Source organism: Phalacrocorax carbo, chromosome 1 (genome assembly GCF_963921805.1).
Source record: "Phalacrocorax carbo chromosome 1, bPhaCar2.1, whole genome shotgun sequence".
NCBI lineage: Eukaryota > Metazoa > Chordata > Aves > Suliformes > Phalacrocoracidae > Phalacrocorax > Phalacrocorax carbo.
This window is the reverse complement of record NC_087513.1, coordinates 217508866-217533897: the sequence shown is the minus strand read 5'-3', so window position 1 is coordinate 217533897 and position 25032 is coordinate 217508866. Positions and strand designations below refer to the sequence as shown.

At 57.6% G+C, this 25032-nt stretch overlaps 1 protein-coding gene across 1 annotated transcript in view; it reads right to left on the bottom strand.

Moving 5' to 3' along the window:
- The window catches only part of CLPB (ClpB family mitochondrial disaggregase), an 86688-nt gene that overhangs the window by 14797 nt on the left and 46859 nt on the right, over window positions 1-25032 (bottom strand). Inside the window, exons 6-9 of the mRNA XM_064441621.1 lie at window positions 17925-18022; window positions 13883-13997; window positions 2764-2841; window positions 310-365 (exon numbers count right to left, since the gene is read on the bottom strand). Coding sequence (XP_064297691.1) covers window positions 310-365; window positions 2764-2841; window positions 13883-13997; window positions 17925-18022 — 347 coding nt within the window. The remainder of the gene's footprint in view (window positions 1-309; window positions 366-2763; window positions 2842-13882; window positions 13998-17924; window positions 18023-25032) is intronic.

The following is a 25032-nucleotide window of genomic DNA, read 5'->3' as shown; positions in this document are numbered from 1 at the left end:
ACAACGCAGGACGTCAAAATGACGGCAGCGTCCAGCCGGGAACACAAGATATTGTTAAATCCGTCCGGATTTTTACAGTTCAAATACTGGTAACGTGGACAGGGAGCTTCACGGGGTCATTTTAAGGCAGCAGAAGCCCTTTCGCGGCGCGCACATGCAGACCTCGCATTTCTCTCCCCTGGCTGAGCTCAGCGCGCTGCAACGCAGCCGGGCTGCCCGGTGAGCCGCACTCCCAGCCCAGCAAAGCCAGACAACGCCCCGCCGCCGACCGCAGCGGGACGGCAAAAAGCGAAGGGAAGAGCCCTTTACCTTTTTGACGTCCTTATGGATGTACTTGGCCGTCTGCTTGGCCAGCTCCGTTTTACCTGTTCCAAAGACGGGAAGAAAAGACTCGTGTTAAAGCAGGCTTGGTCACCGTCCGTCTGTCCGTCAGCTGCGCTAACGCCAGGGCTGGCACCCCCCGTTACCAATACACAGACTTTTCTGCAAAGGCACCCGTGGGAAGAGGGCGTCGCTGTGGGAGCCCCGGGATAACGCCCCGCCGCGGGGCCCGGGCCGGACCCCCCGGCTGCAGCTAACGGGTGAGGAGGGGGGCGGCAGCGCCGCGCCGGCTGCTTCGTTTTTAGTAGTTCATTCTTACACGATGGGCAGAGAGGTCTTAATTTATTTTCCCCAAAAAGGTGTGGTTAGATCAGCGTTTTGCTACATTTATTCTCAATATTCTAGGTTTCATGTGCGATGTCTTTTACTCTCTAGATAAAGAATTTCAGGGAAATGTCTTTTACTCTCTAGATAAAGAATTTCAGGGAAATGGGATATTCTTTTTTTGATGTATATAAGGTGACCGTCATAAAATTCTAGGACTAGGATCAACGGGCAACGGGGCAAATCCCCGCCGAGCCGGACGAGCACAGCTCACCAAGGCCAGATCGTGTCCTCCCAACCCCTCTGTTCACTGACCAGGCAGGCTCTACCCTGCGTCGGGAAGATCCCCTCGTCCCCGGAGCTTCCCTCCCGCCACCCACTGGCGCATAATTGCTGGGTTTATCGGGTTGATCAGGTGGAGGATTGGGGCTGATTTCGGCTCCTGGGACTGTCAGCGGAGGCGGGGTGCAGCCTTTCACAGCCGCGGAGGACGCTCTGCTCTGCGGGTTAACGCCGGCTCCTCGCACAGCGGCTGAAGCCCGCGGGCTGCACATTTATCCACTTCAGATTTACCTGCACGCTGGCAAACAAACACCCTGACAGGCCAGGGCAGAGAGCAGGCACGCGGCTACGCCACCGACAGCTACTGCTAAGTAAAATGATTGTGGCTTAAATCTACCGGCTTAAATCTGCCAGCTGCTTAAATCAAACCTAAATCAAAAAAAAAAAAAAAAAAGGAGAGTCTTACTGGCCCATCTGCCCAGCCCCACCCTGACAAAGCCGTATTTTCGGTGACGGCAGGCTTGGTGGGTCAGATCTGCGGGCTCAGGTAATGAGATCACCACAACAGGGCTGCAAAAACCCGGGAAGCCTGCCCCGGCGGGTAAAACCTCTGCCAAAACTTAGCATCTTGTTTCAGTTCGGGCTTTGCTGGCTTCGTGTGCCGCCGGATCGTCGGTCCCGATGTGCAGGCGTGTGGGCGTTTCTGTGTACTCACGCGTGTCGTGCGTACGCACATATATGTGAGCGGATCTTTAACTGCTGTTGGGAGGCTACTGAAATGTGAAGACGCATCAGGCGTTTTAGCTTGCGCGTATTTGGGCTTTCAGACTGCTGCTACAGCGAGACCTATATAAAATATCCATTTGATACAATAAAATTCTCAGCTGCTTTGCTTTCTTATCTCAGCGTTCGTTTTTACGGCAGTAAAAGAAGGGGGAAAAAAAACAACCCACGGAACTACACGGGAGCTGAAGGGCTGACAATTGCCATTACTGAGCCTTCAGACCTGCTATAAGCGGTGCAATGAAGTCTCAAAAACATTTCTTACTGGTTTTATACAGCTTTATAGCAACTCATTTAGAGTTAATACTCGGCCTGCCACTGCTCTGAGGCAGGAGCCTGGCCAGGCAGCCAGCGGCGCGTGTGTCCCCTCGCATTAACCCCTCCGGCACCGGCACCTTCCCGAGGACCGCGGGAGCCAGCGGACGCAGGAGAAGCACCGAGGTTGTTTCAAATGTCACCGTTCGGTTTCTTTAAAGCCCCCTTCCCGCCTCCCCCCGCGCCCCTTTTCTCCCTGACTAAAAGTCATTTCGCCCATTTCATGAACTGATCCGCCGTCGTGTTGCGTTTCATTGTGCTGGAGGACAAATATTATCGGTGTCAATAAAATCCCGTCACTACAAGGCGATGCCAGCCCACAGGAGCAAGATGAGCAGAGATTTGGTTTGCGAGCAGCAAAATTCCTACTGTTACCCCACCCATGGAGGCATTCCTCCCGGAAAGCACAGGGCTGTTAAAATAACACTTTTCTTGTGAAAACTGCCCCTTTTTGAGGCTCGGAGGGCAGCCGCTCCCCCGGGACGGACCGGCGCGAGGCCGCCTGTGCCCCAGGACGGGCCGTGGCCGTGTGTGCCGGAGTCTGGCAGCGGTTGCCCTGCGGGACCAGGGACTGGGTGACCAGTTGGAAGGACGACGGCACTTTTAAATGGTTTTTTACTCCAAAAAAGTGCTGCCGGGCGCAGGGGGAGCCCGAGGAGCAGCCCTGCCGCCGCCGGCTCTCCCAGCCCAGCCGCTCCACGGGGCTCTCCGCCCCTCTCACCGCAACCCAGACGTTACCTATTCCAGACGATCCCAAGAAAAGAAAGACCAGTGGGTGCTCCTCGTCATACCAGCCATTTTCCTTCCTCCGAATAGCTGCATTTAAAGACAAGGAAAACAAAAAACGGGGGGGGGGGAAAAGGCATATAAATCAATGACACAAAAGCAAGTATAATTATCACTAAGTATACACTATGTTTTACTGCTCTCTACCCACTCAAAGTCCTCACTACCATTAGTGCTATCTAATTTGATTAGCCAGCCAAGGCCCCAGAGACACCTAATCAGGTTAGCATGGATTTGGAAAGCTGCCCAGAGCAGATTTCGGATAAAGTTTTCCAGGATGTGCACTCAGCGTTGCCAGGGCGACGGCCGGGAGGGGGGACAGGGATGGATGGATGGACGGGGCGACGGGGAGGGGGGCTGGCGAGGGGAGGATGCGAGAGGCACGCCGCGTTGCCAGCTCGCAAGCGCAACCTTCCTGTGAAAAAGCAGGCTTGGGGAGGTTTATGCGTTACTTCTTGCATGGAGGTGGAAAGCGGGAGGTTAGGTTTGAAGGTCGCAAAAGCTCTGAACTGGTGCAAGTCCAGAAGGACTGGGAAAGGAGAGCCGGGTACCTCCGCGCCGGACAGCGATGTCCAAGGGCATCCTGGTTAAGATACCAATGGAAATTTTTACAAAAGGCAAGGAGGGTTTGGAAACCGAAACGCCCAATGGCCTCCCAAACTCCTAGTCCTAACAGCACACGCCTTCCCCAGGACAGACGCTGGCCTGCCTGGCGGAGCTGGCGATGCCTCCTACCCCCCCCGGGGTGGCCCACAGCCACCCGAGCTGCGATTCAGCCCCGCCGAACCCCCTCGGACTCTGTGAGCACGTTCACCAAACCACTAGCATCGCTGCGCTAGGCTTATCTGGAAGATAAGGGATGGCTTTTGAGGCCAAGAGCGTCAAACGTAGTCACCTGTAGGCTGGACCTGGCCTGTGGGGCACAAGAGTGACTGCCCTGGGGTCCGCTGCTGCTTGGCCTGTTGGCTAAGTATTCAATTCTTAGCATTTTAATATTAGATACCCCCTTGGTTGGACTGGACTTGGTGTCTGGTGGTTGGGAGACACCCGCAGATGGACTGGGTGTCTCCTCTACCCACTGTGGGTGCCCGCTGGTGCAGCGATGCTCCCCGGAGCGGCGGGCGAAGGAGGAGGCTCAGGGACGAGTGCGCCCCATCCCCGGGACCTCCCTCCCGCGTTCTGCTGCCCCCCAGCTATCTCCAGCTCTGGGGGTCTCCTGTGCCTGTCCAGCCTCCCCTGGAGTCCAAGCAAGTGCCACCAACCTTCGAGCACAGCCTACGGAAAACAGCCTGACACGTTCCGAAGTGACCACCAGTAAATGGGAAATACCGGTGCAGGCGGGTAGGGTGGCTCATCCGCGGCTCGGGCACAACCTGGCAGCTGGCCCTCGCAAAACGACGTGGCGCAAGGCTCCAGAGCGGAGCCCTGACCTCGCCAGATCACCGCCTGTGTGCTGAGAGCTAACCGCAGAGGCACTGCAATGCACTGAATTTCCAGCTTCTGGTTCAGACTCGCATCTCAGTCTTCCTGATTTATCTGCATTATTTAAACACGGCCCGCATTACAGCTCTTAAAAAGAGTTATTCTTGCCGTATGGATCGGTGCACGTTGTGAAGCGTTTGGCGATATTTGTAGGAAACGACATAAACTAAAACCACACGGCGTTATAAACGACGGGGAGGCTCCGGGGAGACGGACCCTCACGCGTGCCTTTCGCACGGCAGCGGCCGGGCGTCAGCGCCACCGAAGACGCGGCGCGTTATGTTTGATAGAAGCAGGGCATGAAACGGGCAAGATGCCCGAGAACGAGAACCTACGTTCCCTTTAGGGTAGCAGAGGAAAACAGCAGCACCCGAGGGAGAAGAACAGAGGGACGCCGCTCAGAGATCCGCAGCTCGCCCGCGCTTTTAAAATAAAGCTCTTTAAACGTCGCTGCACAGGCGGCACTGCAAAGCTCTGTGTTCGCTGCCTTCCACAGCAAACACGGCAATGAAACCCCCGCTCCCCTCCCTGGGACCGGCACCCCCGAGCCCCCGCTCCCCTCCCTGGGACCGGCACCCCCGAGCCCCCGCTCCCCTCCCTGGGACCGCCACCCCCGAACCCCCCCTCCCCTCCCTGGGACCGGCACCCCCGAGCCCCCGCTCCCCTCCCTGTGACCGGCACCCCCGAGCCCCCGCTCCCCTCCCTGGGACCGCCACCCCAGAACCCCCGCTCCCCTCCCTGGGACCGGCACCCCCAAACCCCCGCTCCCCTCCCTGGGACCGGCACCCCCGAGCCCCCGCTCCCCTCCCTGGGACTGCCACCCCCGAGCCCCCGCTCCCCTCCCTGGGACCGGCACCCCCGAACCCCCCCTCCCCTCCCTGGGACCGGCACCCCCGAGCCCCCGCTCCCCTCCCTGTGACCGGCACCCCCGAGCCCCCGCTCCCCTCCCTGGGACCGGCACCCCAGAACCCCCGCTCCCCTCCCTGGGACTGCCACCCCAGAACCCCCGCTCCCCTCCCTGGGACCGCCACCCCAGAACCCCCGCTCCCCTCCCTGGGACCGCCACCCCAGAACCCCCGCTCCCCTCCCTGGGACCGCCACCCCAGAACCCCCGCTCCCCTCCCTGGGACCGCCACCCCCGAGCCCCCGCTCCCCTCCCTGGGACCGGCACCCCCGAGCCCCCGCTCCCCTCCCTGGGCCGCCACCCCCGAGCCCCCGCTCCCCTCCCTGGGACCGGCACCCCCGAGCCCCCGCTCCCCTCCCTGGGCCGCCACCCCCGAGCCCCCGCTCCCCTCCCTGGGACCGGCACCCCCGAAATGCAGCCTGGGTCTGAGCCTCTGCCCTTGCCCCTCAGCCCCGGGCTCTCGCCTCCCCGCGTCTCCCCAGAGCACCGTGAGGAGCTGTGGATTTGTTTCCTCCCCGGAGCTGGCGGGAGAGCGTGATATCACCTTTATAAATGGGGAAATCTGAATTCAACCTGAGGAAAAAGGAAAGTCAGCCCACTAAACCCTCTGCGTGACGGGGAATGGGAGAACGAAAGACCCCTAAGAAGAGGCATCCCACCCGCGGCACGTGAGGAGGTCTTCCTGCAGGAACAGGGCGAGTGGACTGCCAGGGGAAATATTTAATAACTATTTCCATTTTGCATGTCAAACGAAGCTGCGTATCACCGCCTCCAGACTGGCGGTGAAATGCTGCCTCTGCCAGCGCCAGCAGGAGACACGGTGGGAAGATGTTTAATAGCAGCAGCTCAGGTGAAACATCCCAGCAGCCGGACGGTACAGCTGCACTCAGGAGTCGCAAGTGCATTTCCTAGAATCACAGAAGGGTCTGGGTGGGAAGGGACCTTCCAAGCTCATCCAGGCCAAGCCCCTGCCATGGGCAGGGACATCTTCAGCCCCATCAGGTCGCTCAGAGCCCGTCCAGCCTCACCTGGGATGTGCCCAGGGATGGGGCATCGACCACCTCTCGGGGCAACCTGGGCCAGTGTCTCACCACCCTCAGCGTAAAACATTTCTCCCTTCGATCCAGTCTGAATCTCCCCTCCTTTAGTTTAAAACCATCCCCCCTTGGCCTGTCACAGCAGGCCTTGCTAAAGAGGTCGCCCCCACCCTTCCCACAGCCCCCCTTTAAGCCCTGGGAGGCCGCAATAAGGGCTCCCCGCAGCCTCCCCTTCCCCAGGCTGAACAACCCCAGCTCTCCCAGCCCGGCCTCGCAGCAGAGGGGCTCCAGCCCCCGGAGCATTTCTGTGCCCCCTCTGGCCCCGCTCCCACAGCCCCGTGTCTGTCCCGTGCTGAGGAGCCCCGAGCTGGAGGCGGCGCTGCAGGGGGGTCTCACAGAGCGGGGCAGGGGGGCAGCACCCCCTCCCTCGCCCTGCTGCCCGCGCTGCTGGGGATGCAGCCCCGGGCACGGGTGGGGGTCTGGGCTGCGAGCGCACGTTGCCGGCTCGTGTCCAGCTTTTCACCCCCAGCACCCCCAGGCCCTTCTCGGCAGGGCTGCCCTCAATCCATTCTCCACCCAGCCTGTATTTGGGCTTGGGGTTACCCCAGCCCAGGCGCAGGACCTTGCACTTGGCCTTGTTGAAGTTCATGAGGTTTGCACAGGCCCCCCTCTCAAGCCTGTCCAGGTCCCTCTGGGTGACACCCCAAGCTCAGTGTCCTTGGCAAACTTGCTGAGGGTGCACTCGATCCCCCTGCCCGTGTCGCCAGCAAAGATGTTAAACGGCACCGGTCCCAGCACCGACCCCTGAGGCGCCACCGAGCTCTTGGAGCTGCTCCTGCTGCTGAGGAGAGCTGCTCTGAGCCCGCGCCTGCGCTCGAGGAGACCCAGGTAGGGCGGAAGCCGATAGATGCGGCGAGGATTAGGGAATACAAGTCCGAAGCCTCAAGTGAACCTGAAGATTTCAGAAGCAAGAAAAAAATCAGTCTACTGAGGTTAACAACGAGAGGTTTGAGGATTGACTTGACCAGAGTCATTAAGTATCTCCACAAGAAAGCACACGCCTCACTCATCTAGCAGACAAAATTAACATGCTCCAGGGGCTGGGTGAATGTCTTATTTCAAACTAGAAATAAGACAGAAGGTTTTTTTAATAATGAGGGTAATTAACCACTGCAGCGACTTTCAGAGAGGAGTGTGACTGAATCCCTAATCCCTGCGGAGTCTGCAGGGAAAGGTGAGGGCTCTTCCCGAAAGGCGGCGGCAGCTCAGCCAGAGGATGAAGGCTTGCATCGCCGCGCTATGCGGAGGGACCGCTCAAACAGCCAAAAAAGCCCAGTTTAACCTTAAAATCCAGGGCCACATCCACCCGGTGAAACGGGACTGAGCGCAGGGATCGTGAAGTTAGTGGGAACTCGAGCCCCAGCGGCACGAGGACTTGCCATTTTCGGCCTGGACGCAATCGAGATGCATTACCCAGTGCCTCGGCCAGGCTAATGAGTCCCGACTCCTGTCAAGGCTTAATTAGCTCGGGCGCAGAGCCAGGCTGCAGCTCTGGCCTGCGGCCGGCTCTGCCTCGCCCTGCCCGGGCGTCTCTGCTCGGTCCCGCGGACCAGCTCCGGCTGCGGCCGGCGATACGGCTCTGTTCTCTCGGAGGTCCGGGGCGAAGCTGGGCGGGTATCCAGTCCTGTCCTCCAGCCGCTCACGGGCCACGTCGCCCCCCCAAAAACGGCCGCGGCAGGAGGAGGAGGAGGAGGTGGCTGTGCCGTTGGCGCGGAGGTGCGAGCCCAGGCGTGCCGCGGCCGTCCCAGCCCCCGCACATCTCCGAGCGCATCCCACCGCGTGCCCTCCCCGGCGGCGCACGTGCTCCTTCCCCGCCCTCCACCGCGGCAAACGTGAGGTCAAACGCCCGGGGTGGATATATTTTTTAAAAATTGATGGGGAATAACATGACCGCTGACAATTTCTGCAGCTATCTCAGCTAAGATAATAAAGGTAATAATCTTTTGCTTCGGGGCACGGAGTGACCACTTGCAGGGGTCAGCACGTTCAACGGTCCGAAGGCAGCGAGGTTAAGTGCGGTCTTTTTTCACTCCCCTCTGCGGCAGGATACCAGACTTTATGGGTAAATGCTCGTCGCGCTCGTAGCAGGGATATAAACCACCTCATAAAGAACCACCGTAAAGTTAGCGCTTGTGATTCAGTGTGAGAACCCGGCTGGAAGGCGCTGATCGTCACTGAGGAGTGGGTTAGTTGGGTCAACGGAGTGATGAGGAGCGAAACCTTTTCTATAAGCAGCCTTAAACCGAGGAGGTGTTCGAGCACGCAGCCTCGCCTCGGCGCTCTCGAGGTTCGCACAACCTGACGGGGTCGGGTTGTCGCCAGAGAGGGGCCGCCGCGCGCCCGGCCCTCGCAGCCGCGGCTGCGGGCGCCTCTCCGAGGTCGCACAGTTCAGGTTCAGCAAGGGAGGAAGAGAGACGCCGTCCTAGGAGAGGGCAGGGCCTCCGCGCCCGCCCGGAGGAGGCAAACCCCAGCGAGCAGAGCCCGCCGGAGCGCTCCTCTCCTTGGGTTCCGTACCCACGGAGCGGCCGCTGGCCGCGGTGACCGCTCTCCGTTGATAGCCACGCAAGAAATCCGCGCTTTGCCTCTTGGAAAGCTGTCCCTTTCCTCCTGCAACCTCGGGGGTGGCAGAAATAAATAAATAAAAGGAGGTAGGTCGCGCTGCTTTGCTGAAATTTCATTAAGACCTTCAGACCCAATGTCCAAGCAAAGAGGCTGATGATGACGCCCGGGCCTTCTTCTTCGGAGCCATTTCCAGCGTCGCTGCAGCGCTCTCACTTTATTTTGTACATCTGTAACAGCGTAACTGTAGCGCGGTGTCTCTGAGAGGCCCTTCAGCTTGCTATTGAACTGATAAATTCACTGTATTACTTTACACAAATCAATACCCTAGCAGTTATCAGGGGTTGATGTGACCGAAATTGGTTTCAGCCAATTTGTGAGTGTAATAAATGTCCATTTATCAAATCAATTCATTCAGCGGTGCTTCTCCGACCGCCCGGGCTCAGGGTACCACGGGGTGACATCTCCAGGTCCGCACCCACCGTGGGATCGCTCTCCTCCGGCCGGGCTCTGCATCCACCGGCCGGGATCCACCGCATCCCCCGAGAAGGCGCTGGCGGGCGCCGGACCCAGTCGGTGGCGCGGGGATGGGGAAGAAGATGAAGCTCAAACTAGACCAAAGCTGTTGCCTTGCAAAGCCTGACCTGACCTGCAGGCAACAACAAGTGCTACGCGCGCTCAAATACCGAACTCGTCGAGGACCCTGTCTTGTCCAAAATAAAACGGATTTCCTTCGGACCGGGGCGGGCTGATATTCCTGGTCACCCATTTTCCTTCAGCTTTGAAACGCCAACCGATTTCGACATTGTAGCTGCTCAGCGTGCTCAAAATCTGCCGCTTTACAATTAAAAAGTAGATTTCCTGCACTGCCCGTTGTTCAAAATCTCTACACTAAAAAAAAAACCAACACTTTTCCTTCCTCCTCCTTTATTCAGCTTCAGGAAGAGCCGTAACAGATTAATTCAGTCCAAAAGGTTTAGAAAATCAGCGCTGGAAAGCGGTGGTTTTGAACCCCCACCTCTAAGTGAGCGCCGCCCGGCAAGCGCCGTGCAGCCGTACCGAAGGGTATTCTTCCTCTGGCGTAATATTTAAGATATGAGATCACAAACCAAAACGAAACCCCTATATATTTTCAGGAAATGCCCCCCTTTGGTTTTTAACCTCAGGCAGGAGATGCTTTCTGTCGCTCCCTTAAGAAGCACGCTCTGCTTCGCCCCGGCGCCTCTGCGTACTCGAGTGAAAAGGCAAACAAGAGCTAAGCAGCCTCGGAGTGTGATCAGTTCCGAGAGTGCCCTGGCAACACAACCTTTCAGCTGCTCATCTGCGTGCACCGGGCGCGGCCTCCAGGCTGCCGTCGGTCCCCGGGATCACGGGGGCGACCCGCCTCGGTATTTTTCTGACATGTTACAAGGGGGAATATTTAATTTGGGTTTTGTTAAAAAGGAAACAAACATCTAAACCTGCACAGGGGGGAGCGTCGTGCGGCCACGGCCGAGCTGCCTCCCACCCTCGCCGTCCCCAGTCAGAGCACGGGGAGGAATCCTGCACCCTCGGAGCTGCCCCATTGCGACCGGTTCATCATCATCATCATCATCACCGTCCACCTCCTCACAGTCCTGCCATCGCCCGTCCTGCTTCACGTAGCAGAAAGGAGAGCAGCAGGGCTCGGATATGTCCCCTGGAAAAGGCAGAGAAGGGTTTCTTCCCTCTGCGGCAGAGACGTCAAGCTGTCGGTGCCGCGACGGCGGCGAGCTCCGTGCCAGCATCCCCGGAGCCGCAGCCCCCGCGCATCCCCGCCACCCCGGACCCCCGCCGCAAACCCCAGAGCGCACATTCCCTTTGTATTCTCGGCTGAGCCCCTCTGGAGACTGTTTGGATCATGCACCGAGTGACGGATTAAATCGGATTATTCAATTAAGGCAGCAGTTATAAATTAAACATATCAGCTAGGCTTGGTAAATCTCGAGACGTGGCGTGCGGCAAGCCTCCTGGCCAACAACCGCACGGGCGAGTGCAAGCCAGGAGGCACGTGGAGCTCGCAAAGTGGCAGCAAAACCAGCTGGGAATAACATAAATAACAAAAATCGACAGGAAGCGCTTGGAAGAAAAAGTCATGTCTCTAAATTCCCCGTTCCTGAAGGAAAACAACAAAAATGGGGCAGAAGGGAAGAGGGGGAGGAGGGGACGGAGGCTCTCCTGCTACCTTTTGGTCCGATATCCCGAGGCTGCGGGGGTATCAAGCACATTCCCTATAATTCAATAAGAGAAACCTCCATAAAGGCAGGCGCTTTAATGTGCAGAAACACCACCTGTGTCAGAAACAGGCGCTGCCCATTAATCAAAGCCTCCCAATTAGCCCGTCCTGCTGCCCCCAGGCAGAGCCACTCTCCAAACACAGAGGGTGTCTGGTGGGTTTGCGGGGGGAGAGCTGGCTCTTCCCAGGGCTGCCAGATCACCCAGGACTCGTCTTTGTTAACTAGCCCGCTATGGGGTTTGTGTTTACGACAGCACGTCGCTCGCTTTGAGAGAGCACGTTGAGTTCTGCCATGACACCGGCCCGGTCTTACCTCGCCGCCCCATTTTCAGGCACTAAACTGGGATGCGCGGGTGGTTCAAGGCATTATTAACGGGATCCAGAGGCTTTCAGGCTTTGGGTCAGCAAATCGAACCCAGCCCAGCTTGCTGGAGCCTTGATTTCCTTACGGTCTTTTAGCGCCCAGCATGAAATAAACCGCTCCTGAGTTTCAAGAGGCTGCCCCAAGCTGGACCCGCCGCGGAAAACCGCCCCGCACAACCACCCGGGACCCCGCTTTTCTGCTCGCTGCAGGTGCTCTGGCGGGTGCAACGTTCCCCGGCCGGTGCCTCCAGCGCGGGACAGAGCGTGGTGCTCCCGGGCAGGGAAAGCGGGCGGCTCGGAGCTCGTGCAGCTGCAGCTCCAGGCTCTCGGCAGGGCCAGGCTGGTGCCCCCGGCTCAGGCTTTGCAGGGGTGCTGCTGCCGGAGCCGGGCTGCCGTAAGCAAGGTTTGCAGCGAGAGCTGACAGCGTTTACAAGGCTAACCGATACAGTCGGGCATCGTCCCCCTCTGCTCCACAGTCGCCCAGCAGCCTTTCGTCTCAAAGCGCCCAACTGATCAACGTAATGAAGTTACGCTCGCAGCGACCGCCTGCGCTCATCTGAAGTCCGAGGTTTCTGTTTGGACCCGCGTGCCTAAAAGCCGCTCTGGATTCTCCCCCCGACTCCATCCTCTGCTCTGATGAAAACCACTACCTTTTCCTCCAAACCTCGCCGCACGCTTGTACGGTTCCCTCACAGCCACAAGAGGCCAGGCTCCTCATTTATTCCCCGTGTTTATTTAATTGTTTTTTTTTTTTTCTTTTTTTTTAAGCAGTGAAAACTTAGAATTTGAAGCGCAGGAAAAACACCAGAAGAAAAAGGCACCAGCACCTTAGTTTGCCAACGAAGGCCAAGGGGCTTCAGCAGACCCGGACAAGGGAACGCCAGCCTATGAGATACTCCAGGCTCACACTACTTGCAAGGGACTCGGATCTAAGCAAGCCCTTGTTTTGCCTGATCCATAGCAGGGACAACTAACGCGGCTTCCCAGACAGACAGACAACAACAGAGGCACACGCGTAAAGGCAGCGTGCTTTCAAGCGCAGTCTCTTAAGTCTCGGCATTCCTCTCTCGGCAGCGGGTGCGGCAAGAGCAGATGGTGTCCCCTTGTACCTGTAGGGGCTCACGGATACGGCAGGGAATGTCACAGGGACACGCTGCTGCAAAAGCTCCTGTTTTCATGTTGTCTTCAGTGTTGACCCGCAACCCCTCCAGAAAGGTGCGACGGGAAGGGCTCAGGCGGCAGATAACCCTACCATCCCTCCCGTCCTCCCGCAACGCCCGGGTGTCTTATGACAAACGCCCACCAAACACCCTCTGAGAGCTCACGATCGCAGCCCCCCGCTGGCCACAGCGGGGCCGGGCCCTGAACTCCTGCTGAAATCAGTCTGTTACGAGGCAAGAAGAGCCTTGTGCCACAACTGCAGCTGCTTCGGCTGAGCAACCGGTTCCTCAGCAGCAAACGCTTTGGTTGACGCAAGAACTAGAGGGCACCAGGCGAAACTATCAGGAAGCAGATTTAAAGGAATAAAAGGGTCTGTTTCTTCACTAGCTATGCAACTCCCCGCCACAGGATGCTGCAGAGGCCGGACGTTTATGGGAGGTCCAAGAGAAACTTGGACAAATTAATGGAAGAAAAGTCTCTCGAGGGCTGCTGTAAAGAGGTACTTCTGGTTCAGAGTATTCCTGGCTTGCAAAGCGATGGACGTTGGGAGAGCAGGGCGGGGGAATCCCACTCTGTGTCTTGCTAAAGCTCCCTAACACTGGTACGGGACTCCTGGCCTTTGATCTGACGTAGCACACCTGGCCAGGCGGCTGAAGAACATGCTTGTGTTTTATGCTCCAAATTGTATTTGGATCCCCAAATCTGTACGGGATACAGATACAGAAAAATTCCCCAAAGCAGCCTGCGTGAGGGGGGCTTATATACAAAAAGCCATACAAAACTGTCCGTGAATTATTGATGAGTGATATACTTAAGACAAAGAGGCTTGTAAAAATATAGCTCAATGTTCGAGTGTCGTCACGTTCAACCGCGGCGTGTAGCTGAGAGCTGTCTGCGTGCTCAAAGGGTCGCAGTGGGCACCTCAGGGGCCAGCTCTGACCTTCCAGCTACTACGCTTAGTCTGGGGAGGAATCGGTCTGTGTGAGAGGGCCTGCAGGCACCTCACTGGGGAGAAAGCATCTGCTGCTCCTCTCTGCTGCTGCACCTGGAACAGCCCCTCTTGTGATGATGAGGAGCAAGAGTTCTCTCTCACAGCCAGCAAATACCGGCTGGGCCTCACCGTGAGTCCCCCGCCAGCCTCGGCGACCCGCTCGGAGGCAGCCTCACATCGGGGCTTGGGGGAACGGCTCGCTTTGCCCGTGGAGCAGATGATGTGGGAGGGCAGAGCGGGTGGCGCGCGAGGGGTCCTACCTGCGCCCACCGTCGCTATCGCGCTCTCCTGACCGATGATGTGCTCTTTCAGGCGTTGCTCCAGCGGAAACCTCCGGCGTTCCTCCACCTCCCTCCTGCGCTGCTCCTCCTGGAACTGCGGGAAGGAAGAAAACGTTGGGATCAGAGGCTTTTCAGAGCAACAACAGGGGCATTGGGTACGTACATCGAGTTTTCCCCCCCTCCAGGACCGCAGAGCCCTGCACGGGTATCTGTCTGACACCCGGACGGACAGAGCACCGCTCCCCGGCGCTGGGAAGCAGCCAGGGCAGGTGCAGCTCCGTAGGAGTCTGGAAGCACCAGCCCAAGCCATGGCAAGAGGGAATTTCTGGATCTGCCAGGGATAGGGGCTGGGGGGAATGGAGAGAAGCGGGCGAGCTGCTGCGCCGTGGGCAGCACTCGGGAACCGGCTCTGCAGCCGGTGGGACGGCCAGACCTGGCACTGCTGCTGTACCGGCGACACAGAGGGAACACTGGCCCTGCCCAAACGTCCTAATGAGCTCTTAACCCGTTACGAGCTCGCTGATTTTGAAAAACAAGGCCTTGACTGTCCTACTTATATTCGCCTTCCCACCCTGCACACGCTTCCTGCTGAAAGACTCCGGCAGCATCCCGCAGGGATGGGAGAGCATCGCCGTGCCCTGCGGTGTTCGCTGCGGAAGTCGGGCACCGTTGCTTTGCAGACAAACCCACGGCAGCACGACGGACGGCACTGGCAAAAGCTCTTTCCTCGGGACTTTTGCTTTCTTCCACCTCCAGCTCACAAGGAAGCAGGGCCTTGGAGAGCCGGCAACTTAGGTACTGCTCCCAGCCGGATCGTTTCTGGAGCTGAAGGCTGAGGCAGCGCACGGCGCAGTTTATGGAGACACGACACAAGCACGTCTCCGCGATGCTCAGGGATGGGATACAGGCAGAATCCCAAAGCAGGAGCAGGTTTTACAGCGCAGTGAGTTCTAGAGGAAAGAGGACAAATCCAGCCCTTGCTCATCTTTAGAAACTGCTGCAAATTCTGCTGAGCACCTTTCCCCAGCCCAAGCAGAGGTTGGCCAGTGAAACCGCTGCCGTCCCACAGAGCCAGACTCAGCTACAGACAGAACATAAAGAGCCCAAAGGGTTTGCAGAGTGAGTAACTTAGCACACGTAACTGCCCCCGGCATTGAGCCCACCTTCCCGAAGGGGAAACACCTCTAACAAAACCAGAAAGCGGTCACAGAAGCTGAGGCAGGATCCCGCTGCCGGAGCCGGAGCGGATAAAACCCCCCCGGCCAGGTTGGCAGTGTTTCCCGGGCTAGTGCTGACTCTGACAGAGGTTTAAAAAAAAGAAAAATAAATAGCAAAAAGTCCAATTTTGGCTGGTGCCATCCGTCTCGCGCGTAACGGAGAGATGCCATCAGCCCTGATGCCTCACACGGAGCAATAACTTCCCTGCGGATCCCAGCGGAGCAGCGCTGCGGGACGGACACCGGCGTGTCTGCGGTGATCTCCCCCAGGCTGCGGGGCGCCACGAGCTCAGAGCACTGCTCTTGTCATAAATCTGTGTCTTTCTATATCTCTTGGCAAGTGTTTTCTTCCTCCCTCCTTTTCTGCCTTTCTCAAGGGGCGGAGAAGGTGAGCTGCGCTGTCGCGGCACCGAACGATTCCGCCCGGGTTTACGAGAGGTGGGGAGCTGTGCGCGAAGAGCAGGCGGGGACGCCCCTCTTCCCCAACGCCCTCTCCCCCCGCCTTGGAAAACCAACATCGGAAAAGTCCCTGGGTAGGAAGAAAGTCCCTTTCGAGGATAAAAGGCTGCCCCAGTTACGGTGCTTTTTCCAGGCTGTCCCACCACGGTTCTCTGCTCGGGGTCTGCTCTGGGGGGACCTGCCCTCCCACGGGCCGTCTCCCGGCGCGGCCGCGGTGCCGCCGGACCCGCTGCGCGCTCGTCCCGGCTGCAGCGCTCCTTTGGCAGGCACTGATGGAGCGAGGAGGCCGCTGCAGGGATCCGACCGGGCCCAGTGCGCCCCGGCAAAGAGGAGCTGAACGGCAGAGACAGACCTGTGAGAGCTGAGATCAGTCCTGGGGCTGCTCCCCTTCTGGTTAGATAGAAGGCACTAGTTTCACGGGCCGCTCCCGTCCTTTCAGCCCTAGGTACGTGACAGCTTAGTTAAATTTCGCTGGCCTGCATCGCGATGGGGACTAGCTCGAGAGCCCTGAACGCCAGGCGAGTGTGGGTTAGCACGGGGAAAGCACATGCAGAATTCTCTTTTTTTAAAAAAAAAAAAAGAATAAAGGGAATCAAAATAAATTAAAAATACATATGAAAACTCCTTGTTATTCTGTCACAAGGATATGTAAATAAAATCTATGGGATGTGCCCATCCAGTAATAGTGCTGCCAATTCATTCTCTAGCAGTGATTAAAATGGGCAATAAATTCTCAAAGACTCTCGGTGGAACGCAGATACTGGGGTGGATGCAACCCCGGGAGCACCACATCCCCCCCGGCTGAATATTCATCACGAGCTGGCTTGACTGTCTTATGTTTTATATACAAGTACAATCACTTGCATCGGGAACATCTCTATAGATATATTTCCTTCCTCTCCTCCATCTATTAGTTAAGCATAAAAACCAGCGCAGCTTCTCGAACTGTTAGGGGCAGGTTTCCTTGCCAGCGCTGGACTCCAGAGACCATTTACCCGGCAGAAAATCTCCCCCCGCCACCTCCTTCAAGTGTTTTATTCTCAACTTTTCGTCCTTAAAGCTGTCCCGGAGAGCCGTCCAAGCGCCCAAGCTGTGCTCCTGGCTAACGCGAGAAGCCGGCAGCTCCGCAGAGCAGGGTTTCCTTTGCTGCGATGGAGCGCGGGGAGCCCCAGCGGAAGGATCACCGACCCCCCGCTCTAGCACTGGCTTCAGCATTCGGGAATGTGGTTTTCAACTCCAGCGATGACTTTGCTAGGCGAGCGCAGACAGGGCAGCCCTTTCGCTGCCTGGCAGGTTTAAGTCATGGTAATATCTAAGTGCAGTAACCGACACAGTTTTCACTACCTTCCTCTTCCACTTGTGGGCAAGTTCTTAACGTCAGGTCTCCAGCATGCAAATTCAAATTCCAAACCCGCGGACCGACCTCGGAGGTGCCCCAGCTCAGAGGACAAGTCCGCAACCGTGAGCAAACCCGGCGTCCTCGTGCCTCGGTTTCTGCTTTTGCGATCTGGCGGCGCCGGTACCCCCCTCCAGCGGGCAGCGGGGGCAGCCTCCTGCCCTGGCTCACGCGAGATCCTTGGGGAGATGATGCTCGGGAGGCATCGCTCATCGCCGCTGCGACGGCTTCTCCTACCGGCTGATAATCGGTTGCTCCTACTTGACTGAGGCCTCATGCCCAGGCATTTTAAACCCTTGACCTGAGGCTGCAGATCCCTCGCTGTCTAATAACCCGCTCCCCTGTAAATCTGCTTACTCCTGGGGTTTTTATTGGAGCCACGACGGCAAACATGGCTCTTTTCCCTCTTTAAAATACCCTACCACAGCGACTCACGAACGGGACAGCGTGTGCTCCAGCCCGCTCACGGAGACAGAGGGGCTGGAGGGACGAGACGGGTGTTTCACAGCCAGAGAGCCGAAATGGGCATCTTCTCCCTCAGAGTGGTGCTCGTGAATGCATGGATCCCAGGCCCACAGCTGGACGCTGCATCCTCAAGCCTGGCTCTTTTACCAGGAATTTTAGAAAATGCAGTAAAACCAACCCCCTGATTTGACCGTATTCTGGCCAAGGGCTTACAGAACAGATCTCTGGCCTGCGCAGGCCGCTGCCGAGGAAGAAATGTTCAAATGGAAGCGGAGGGCGCTCGGCCGCGGGCGCAGCTACAATACCTCAGGGGTGGTGGTTTTTTCCCTTCCGCGTCGTGCCATTAATTCATACAGACCTCTTCCGAAAAAGCGCGGAGGTGCAGGCGCCCCAAGGGGCTCCTCCGCCCCTCGCACCGGGTCCTGTTTAAAACCGTTCTTGCAGCGGGAAAGGAACCAGAAAGCCACCTGCATCTCAGGCTCACCTTCGTCTCCGACGCTTTCAGAAGGCTCATGACCTCCCCTTCGCGGGCGTAATCCAGGGGCGTGTGTCCCATTTCGTTCTTCTGCAGGGGGTTGGCACCTGATGGCAGGAAGGAATTAATAAGATCAGGGGATGCGAGTTCAGTCTCGGGGCAGAATGAGCAGGAAGCACATCTTGCGTCTCCCGTCCTAGCGCGTGTCCCCTCCTAACCTTTGCTCCAAAGGGTATCTGGATCAGAAAGGGACAATGTACGACCAGCGGTTACAGGCACGGGTGTCCAGGGAACAAGAAAAGGAATTGTCACTGCTAACAATTGGCTTGGCAGGGAAGAGCTGCTGTGGGGGATGAGAGCACATGGTCACCAGGAGAAAATACAGCTTCACAAAAGCACCCGCTCCCCGTCCCGTGGGAGCCACATGGGACCATTACGGCTTCAATTGGACACGCTACCCTTCCTCCCTGTTCCTCCACGCTGGAGCTGGCGATGGCTGTAGCCTGCTAAACAGCTGCCACCCTACGCCACAGGAGCGGCTTCTGGGGGAAAACCACGCTCTTCCTTAGAATTCAATTTAAAAAAAAAGTCAACAAACCCCAAAGCCTGAACTGGAGGGAGTCAGACGGGCACCCTCACAGAAACAAACTCGCGTGGAGAGAGCTCTCCAACCCCTGTGCCCTTCCCAGACGTGGAAGAACACGCATAGCCCAACTGGTCCCAGTTGCCGTGATGGGAAGTATATAAAAGTGACCCTGGACAGTCCGAAATCAGGAGAGGGGGGTCCTGGGGAACAGCCAGAGAGGCAAGCAAGGTCTCACAGGATAAATCTCTCCGCATCTCAGGAGGTATCTCCAAGGCAGAGGGACTCGGCACTGACGTCGGTGCACTCTGTGACTCCACGACAGCCTGCTGCCGCCCACCAGACACCAAAGGTTACAGGAACGAACGTTCAAACTGGCCTCAAACCCCTCACGCTGGCGCTTGGGCTGACCACCCCGCCCCGTTTCCAAGCAGCAGCATTTATCGAGCCGTGAGAAGCAGCCCGGCGAGGGGAGAGCCCCTTCCCCTGCTCAGTAGGTCTGGCCCGTTCGCCTGTGAACCGGAGGGGACGAGCTGCTGGGAAGGGCAGGCTGACGGTGCCCGTGCACGGCTGTGAGCAACGGGAGCCCGGGCACCGCCGCAGCAGCCCCGCTCTGCAAAGAGGCTCGGCACACCTCCTCCACCCCGCTGGAAAGGCGGGAGCCGGGCGGGTACCTTGGCACAAGGCGGACCAGGCTGCAGCGCCTGCTTCCGCAACGCAGGGGAGCGCAGAGCACCAGGAGCGCTCAATAAAAGCGAGCAGCAATCATAATATATGAAGGAAGCGAGAGGACCCTCTGCGAGCGGGAGGCAGAGAGATTAGCCATTTCTAAGCATTGGCATCAGGGATCTATATTTGCTTACAGAATGAAAAATGTGCTCCATAAACATTCGACACAGAGTAATTTCTATCGCAAGCCTTGTCATTGCAAATAAAGAATATGATCGAGACAGGTGAGATTATATACTGCCGAGGCCGGCCACTCAATATCTTTTAAGGAGACGGTGCTCCCAGGGCCCCCCGCCCCCGCCGAAACCCACCCCGGGTTTGTGCTCCTCCGGGCAGCGAGGAGGGGGGCAAGTTTTGTGGCTTCTCCAAATGATGACATCCTCGAGGCTAGGCCTGCTCTCATTTCAGATGAAGGTTGAGGGTTTGTTTGGCTTTTCCCTTCCCCTGGATCTATCAATAATGGCTATCCAATATTGGCCTAATCCCCCTGTTAATGGCTTTGACGACTTGACTAATTGCTGCAATAATTGATAGAACCCGACTCCTACAACTGGTCGATTCCAACCTCGAGTACCGGCAGCAATAAAATATTACGCCGCAATAAATAACCGTGTCACTTTGCTTGCTAATAGAAGGTAAAAGTGGCGACCGGTTCGTCAGCGCCCCGGCCTGACCCCCTTCCCCATCCCCACCTCCTCCCCTGCCCTCTCCCACCCCGGCAGCTGGCTCGAGCCGCGGCGGAGGGGACGCCAACCTTTGGAGACTTAATAGAAGGCAATTTGTCACCTCCCACTAGCTGTCTGTAGCTGGAGATCGACACCTGGGCAACACCTCGGGCTGTGCGAGTCCGTCGCCTCCTCCCGCACCTCCCCGCTCATATTAGGAGGCCCCGGCTTATAATATTTGATAAATAGCACGCTGGTTCACTCCCAGCGTCCGCGCGGCGTCGCGTCGCTGGAGCAGCTGCATAAGGTCACTCATTGGGGAAATATGTTTCTGTCAGCGGTATCGAAAAAAGTTTAGTAGAGTGACAGGCCTCAATTTTTCAAATTTTATTAACTCCATCCTCTTAACAATTTGTCTTGAATTCCTTCAGATTCTGGATAACTGTCAATAGCGCTCGCCACGCGGCGGGCGCTGGTGCCCGGGTCCTCCGCTGGCGTCAGGGAGGAGGTGGGGATGGCAGGGAGGTGTGAGGGATGCCGGGCGCTCGCAGGTGATGCCGGGGGCTCGGGGGGCTCGCGCAGGGCTCAGAGGAGCACCCCAGCGATGCTCCCTGGCCAGCCCTGCGGCCTCTGCAGCTCGGCAGCCCCGGGACCCTGCGGCGGCTCGGTCCTCGCCCTCCGCCCTCCGCCGCAGGCTGACCTGGAAGGTCTGGCTCAGGGTGCGTTAGCCAGATGGGTCCCTGCTGAAGCAAGTCTCATACCTTGGACAGGCAGCACGGGGCTCACAGCGGCACCAGCTGGCCCATAGGGATGCCGGGAGAGCTACATTTCTCCAAAGACTGGGCACAGAGAGGCTTGGGAAAGCCCTGGGCAGCAGGACAAGGAAAGGAGGAAGCGTGAGGACCCTGTTTCACGGCGCAACCAGATGCTGAGAAAGCTCCTGCCGCTCTTGGGCACCCTCAGGGGTAACCTCCAGCGGCGGGTTTGGCTCCGAGCCTCTCCTCTGCAGACCACTCAACAGGAGCTGCTTCGGGGGACGGAGGACGCAGCTGCTACGAGCAGCGCGAGGTGGTCTGTGGCCCGGTGCCGCTGCGAAGGCCCTGCCTGCAAAAGAGCCGGACAGCAGCGCTGACCTGTTCGGTCGACAAGATGCCAAAGTGTTCGACATCCCGATGTCTTCCTTTGTTTTGCGTCCTGCAGGTGCGGTGAAGGCGGCAACCGAGCGCTTGGGCGAGTCGCTGGTGCAGAAGACGGCGCAGCTTCGGTCAGAAAAGCCAAGGAAAGCTGTTCTCCCCGGTGTAAAGCCATCTCCGGGCTCCCAGAAGCAGAGCTGCTAACTTCTTGCATCAGGTTGTCGACCAGGGACTGCTCTCGCAAACATCTCTTTACAGGGGTTGCTTATTCACCACGACGTCGTTTCAGCAAGGGTTCCTCGAGGTCCCTCCTCTCACTCAGGTCCTCATCAGACCCTTCCCGGTGAGGAGGGTGCCCGGCCCAGCCCTACACTGACAGGTCAGCACGGAGCGAGCCCTCCTGGGGCCAAGGCTGCTCCCTGACCACGACCCAAATCCAGGCTCAGCCCCAGCTCTGAGCCTCTCCCGAGCGGAGAGGGCTCAGCCCACCCTCGGCACAGCAAGAAGGACGGACAGTACCCGGATCACAGACCTCCAGGGCACTTCATGGCACCGTGCAGGCTTCATCGCCCTGCCCGGCACCCGGCAGCCCCCCAAGCCTTTTCCGCAGGCTCAGCGAGGAGCCCTTCTGCCAAATCCACCGCCTTGGACCCCTCGCAGCCCCGCTCGCCCATCCTGTGCTCCAGCACGCTGGAGGGGGCTCCGGGAGCCCCCCTCCCCCTGGGGCAGACTCTGCAGCACCCAACCCGCAGCTTCCCCTAAAGGGGAAAAAAAACCAACCCTAATTTCTCTGGCAAAGGAGACTAAATCCCAGAAAGAAGAGCCCGGAAATCCCCCAGGCCCACAGCGGGTACGCTGCTGAGGATGGGCACAGAAGCGGCTGGCATCCTCAACTGGGGAGGCTCTGGGCGGCAGGCGAGCACTGGGACGAAGTGCACGGCTCCGGCGGGCTACATGCAGTTTGCCCCTGCCGTTACACCCCTCCGTGGCCCGGTTCAGACACCAGCGCGGTCTGGGACTCACCAGGAGGAAGCAGCCCGTACTACCTGCTGGGGATTACAATGTCATCAGCCATCAGCTTTGACAAGGAATGACATTATTATTGCTCCACATGGCTAGTTAAAGTAATATAAAAAGACTCCTGTCCTCCTGAGCCTTCAGTGATTGAATTAGCATGATCACCCCTTTTTCCAGTAACATAAACCTGTTTTTAAATCAATAAGGCACGTATTTCGCAAGCAGCTTTTAACATACGCCATTAATATGAAAGCAGCCACCCCAGCCTGTGATCCTGCCACGCTTCTCCCGCCTGGCGGTTCACTAAATACAAGAGACACGTTACAGGGCACCGCTCCGCTCGCTGGGCAGCGACCCTGAGCCCTCGCTGAGGACCTGCCCCTGCTACTCCTCGAACGAACCTTCCCAAGGGCTTGAATTTCACTGCGCACACCCGCTCCCCTGGGAACGTCCTCAGATCTCATCGGGGGAAGACCTGGAGGAAAATTTTCAGCGGTACCAGGTGGAAGTAGAAGCGGCGGGTGCACTTGAGGGCAGTACTCCAGACGACTTAGCATCCCACCCCACCCCTCTTACCCACTGGCGTTTGCTAATTACCCTGGCTGTGAGGGTCTGTGAGGCCAAATCAAAGATATTTGGTCCCTCCACTGACTGAAAGCATCAGTCGCCATGGGAGCAAATGCTCAGCACGCTTAACTGCGATCGATGTAGGGCTTGAAGATCCGGCGGCGAAGGACGTGGAGTCGCGAGAGCCTACGTGGAAAGGAGAGACCCCCTAAAGCAGGACACGCAGAGCTCATCCGGAGCTTCATCCGGAGATGAAGGTCAGACGCTGAAGGGCAGGTAAGAAACAGCAAGGAGAGCTCCTCGCGGAGGCGCAGCTTAACCAGGGCTCACAACGCTCATGGAGCAGGCTGGGAACAAATCCCTGAGTGCTTCTGGCAGGCGGCAGCGTCCACAGCTCGGACGTGCGAGCTGCAACGGAGGCGGCAGAGACCGGTAGGAAGATAACGGCGGGGTGCCCCAACGCCAGCGGATAAACTCTATTGCAGTGAAGGAATACGTCCCGCTGGCGGGGCAGTGCTGATAGGTATTGAAGACTGGAACCAGAAAGAAGGTAAGTGGGTTGTAGCAGCCAGAATTTGTAGAGAATGAAACGTGCTGACCGAGTAGGGAAAACAGAGCGCTAGGCTCCCGCCTCTGAGAGACGGAGGGACGCGACGCGCTAAGGAAAACCGCAGAGACCGCAAGGGCAAAACCGTGATCCTAATAAATGGATAAAGTGGTCAGAACCATAGCCTAAGAGGCGCTTCCTGAAGCAGCTGCTCAGAAAGCTCGCAGGACAAGAAGCGAGCCTTAATTCAGGCTCGGGCAGAGCAAAAGACTTTCTCCAGATCCTCAGCTCCCGAGGGCCGCGCTGCAGCGGGACACGCACTGGCGCTTACCTTCACTGCACGCAAACCCGGACAAAGAACCCACTGCCAAGGAGCTCTGCGCCGAAAGAGGAGCACAGGAGCCTTGCTAGAAACAAAGCAGCAGCCCACCAGCAGAAAACTGTCAGAAATATGGATGTTAAAGGCTAAAGAAACCCGTGCTATTTCTCGGAAAGTCTTTATCACGAGAAAAGTTAGGGCCTTAAAGAACAAACTACCCCCCACCCTTCCAAGCCTGGAAGCTGCGCCCAGATGAGGAAAAGACAAGGGTGGATTTGCTCTGGCAAGTTAAATGGAAAAAACGCAGGTCAAAAAGGATTCAGAAGAAGCCTTTCCTTCAGGAATAGAAACTAGAACCTCTTTTTAGCCACGTCGGAAGCTGGAAGCCAGCCTGAGGAGGTGAGTTTCCACAGGTGACCAAGGTGAAGCAGGAGGGCTCGAGATGATGTGAGGAACGGCTTGTCCAACCGGCTCGATGCAGGTGCACCTCTGACATCCAAGAACCTTGGAGTTCCTCACCTAAGAAGCAAACTGTTACAAGAAAAAGCCTCCTCATGGATAAATAATGACTTAAACACTGAAAACAAAGGATTTCAAGGAGAGCAGGTCAGGGCCTGCAGGGGATGAAAGCTCTCCAAGGGCATCCAAGGGATTTCTGCTGATGCCAGAGCGGTCAGACCGCCTGCGAGTGACTGGAGCGAGGGCTAATACCGCCACGACACAGATGACTACCCATACTAATTTATTCAAAGCCATTCGAGTGATGGCGGCGAGCTGGGGAGCAAAACTCAGATAATAAATGTAAAGCAACGCACGCTTGGGAAAATCGATCTGAATTAGAGGCAAGCAGCGAGAGGCGCTGAGCCACCCCTCACCGGCACACGGGGCGCGAGGCGCTGGAGCTGCCGCGAACGCTTCTATGAAAGCATTAACTTGCTGCTGAATCCACGTGGGGATTTGCTTGGGAAGAAGAAAGCGCCGGGCGTTTGTCCTGCTCCGAGTTTTCCCTCCGGAGCGGTGGGGGGACGCGGTCGGACGCAGCGTGCTCCCTGCCGGGCGCGGTCCCGCATCGCTGCGCGAGCTGCTCCAGGCAGACGGATGCGATGGAGGGTGGAAGAAAGAGAGGAGGACCTGGAACAGCGAGCCGCTGGCGGGGCTCAAAAGCACCCCAGACCTCCTGAAGCTCAGCCCAGTGCTTATTTATTCAGACAGGTCGTGTCCTGAAGGCGTTTTGGTGCCCTCAGCCCCACAAAACGCAGGATTACACGCGTCAGGGGGTGACTTGCAGAACGGGAACCAGCCCTTCACAGTTACTTCATCTCTTTCACGCTGTTCAGCGCTGGGACAAGGGCTGCTGCCCCCCTTTATGGGCAGACTCTTGCCCATAGATTTTTCACCCCCGTATAAAATTACAAAATATAACAAAATGACCAAATTTGCTTTCAGTGACCCCAGTGAAACTCTGGAAAATAAAGAGCTCTGCAGAGATATGCCCCATGCACAGGTACAATCCCAACCAGAACCTCCCCTCCAGAAGAATAACAGTAGAGGACTGTA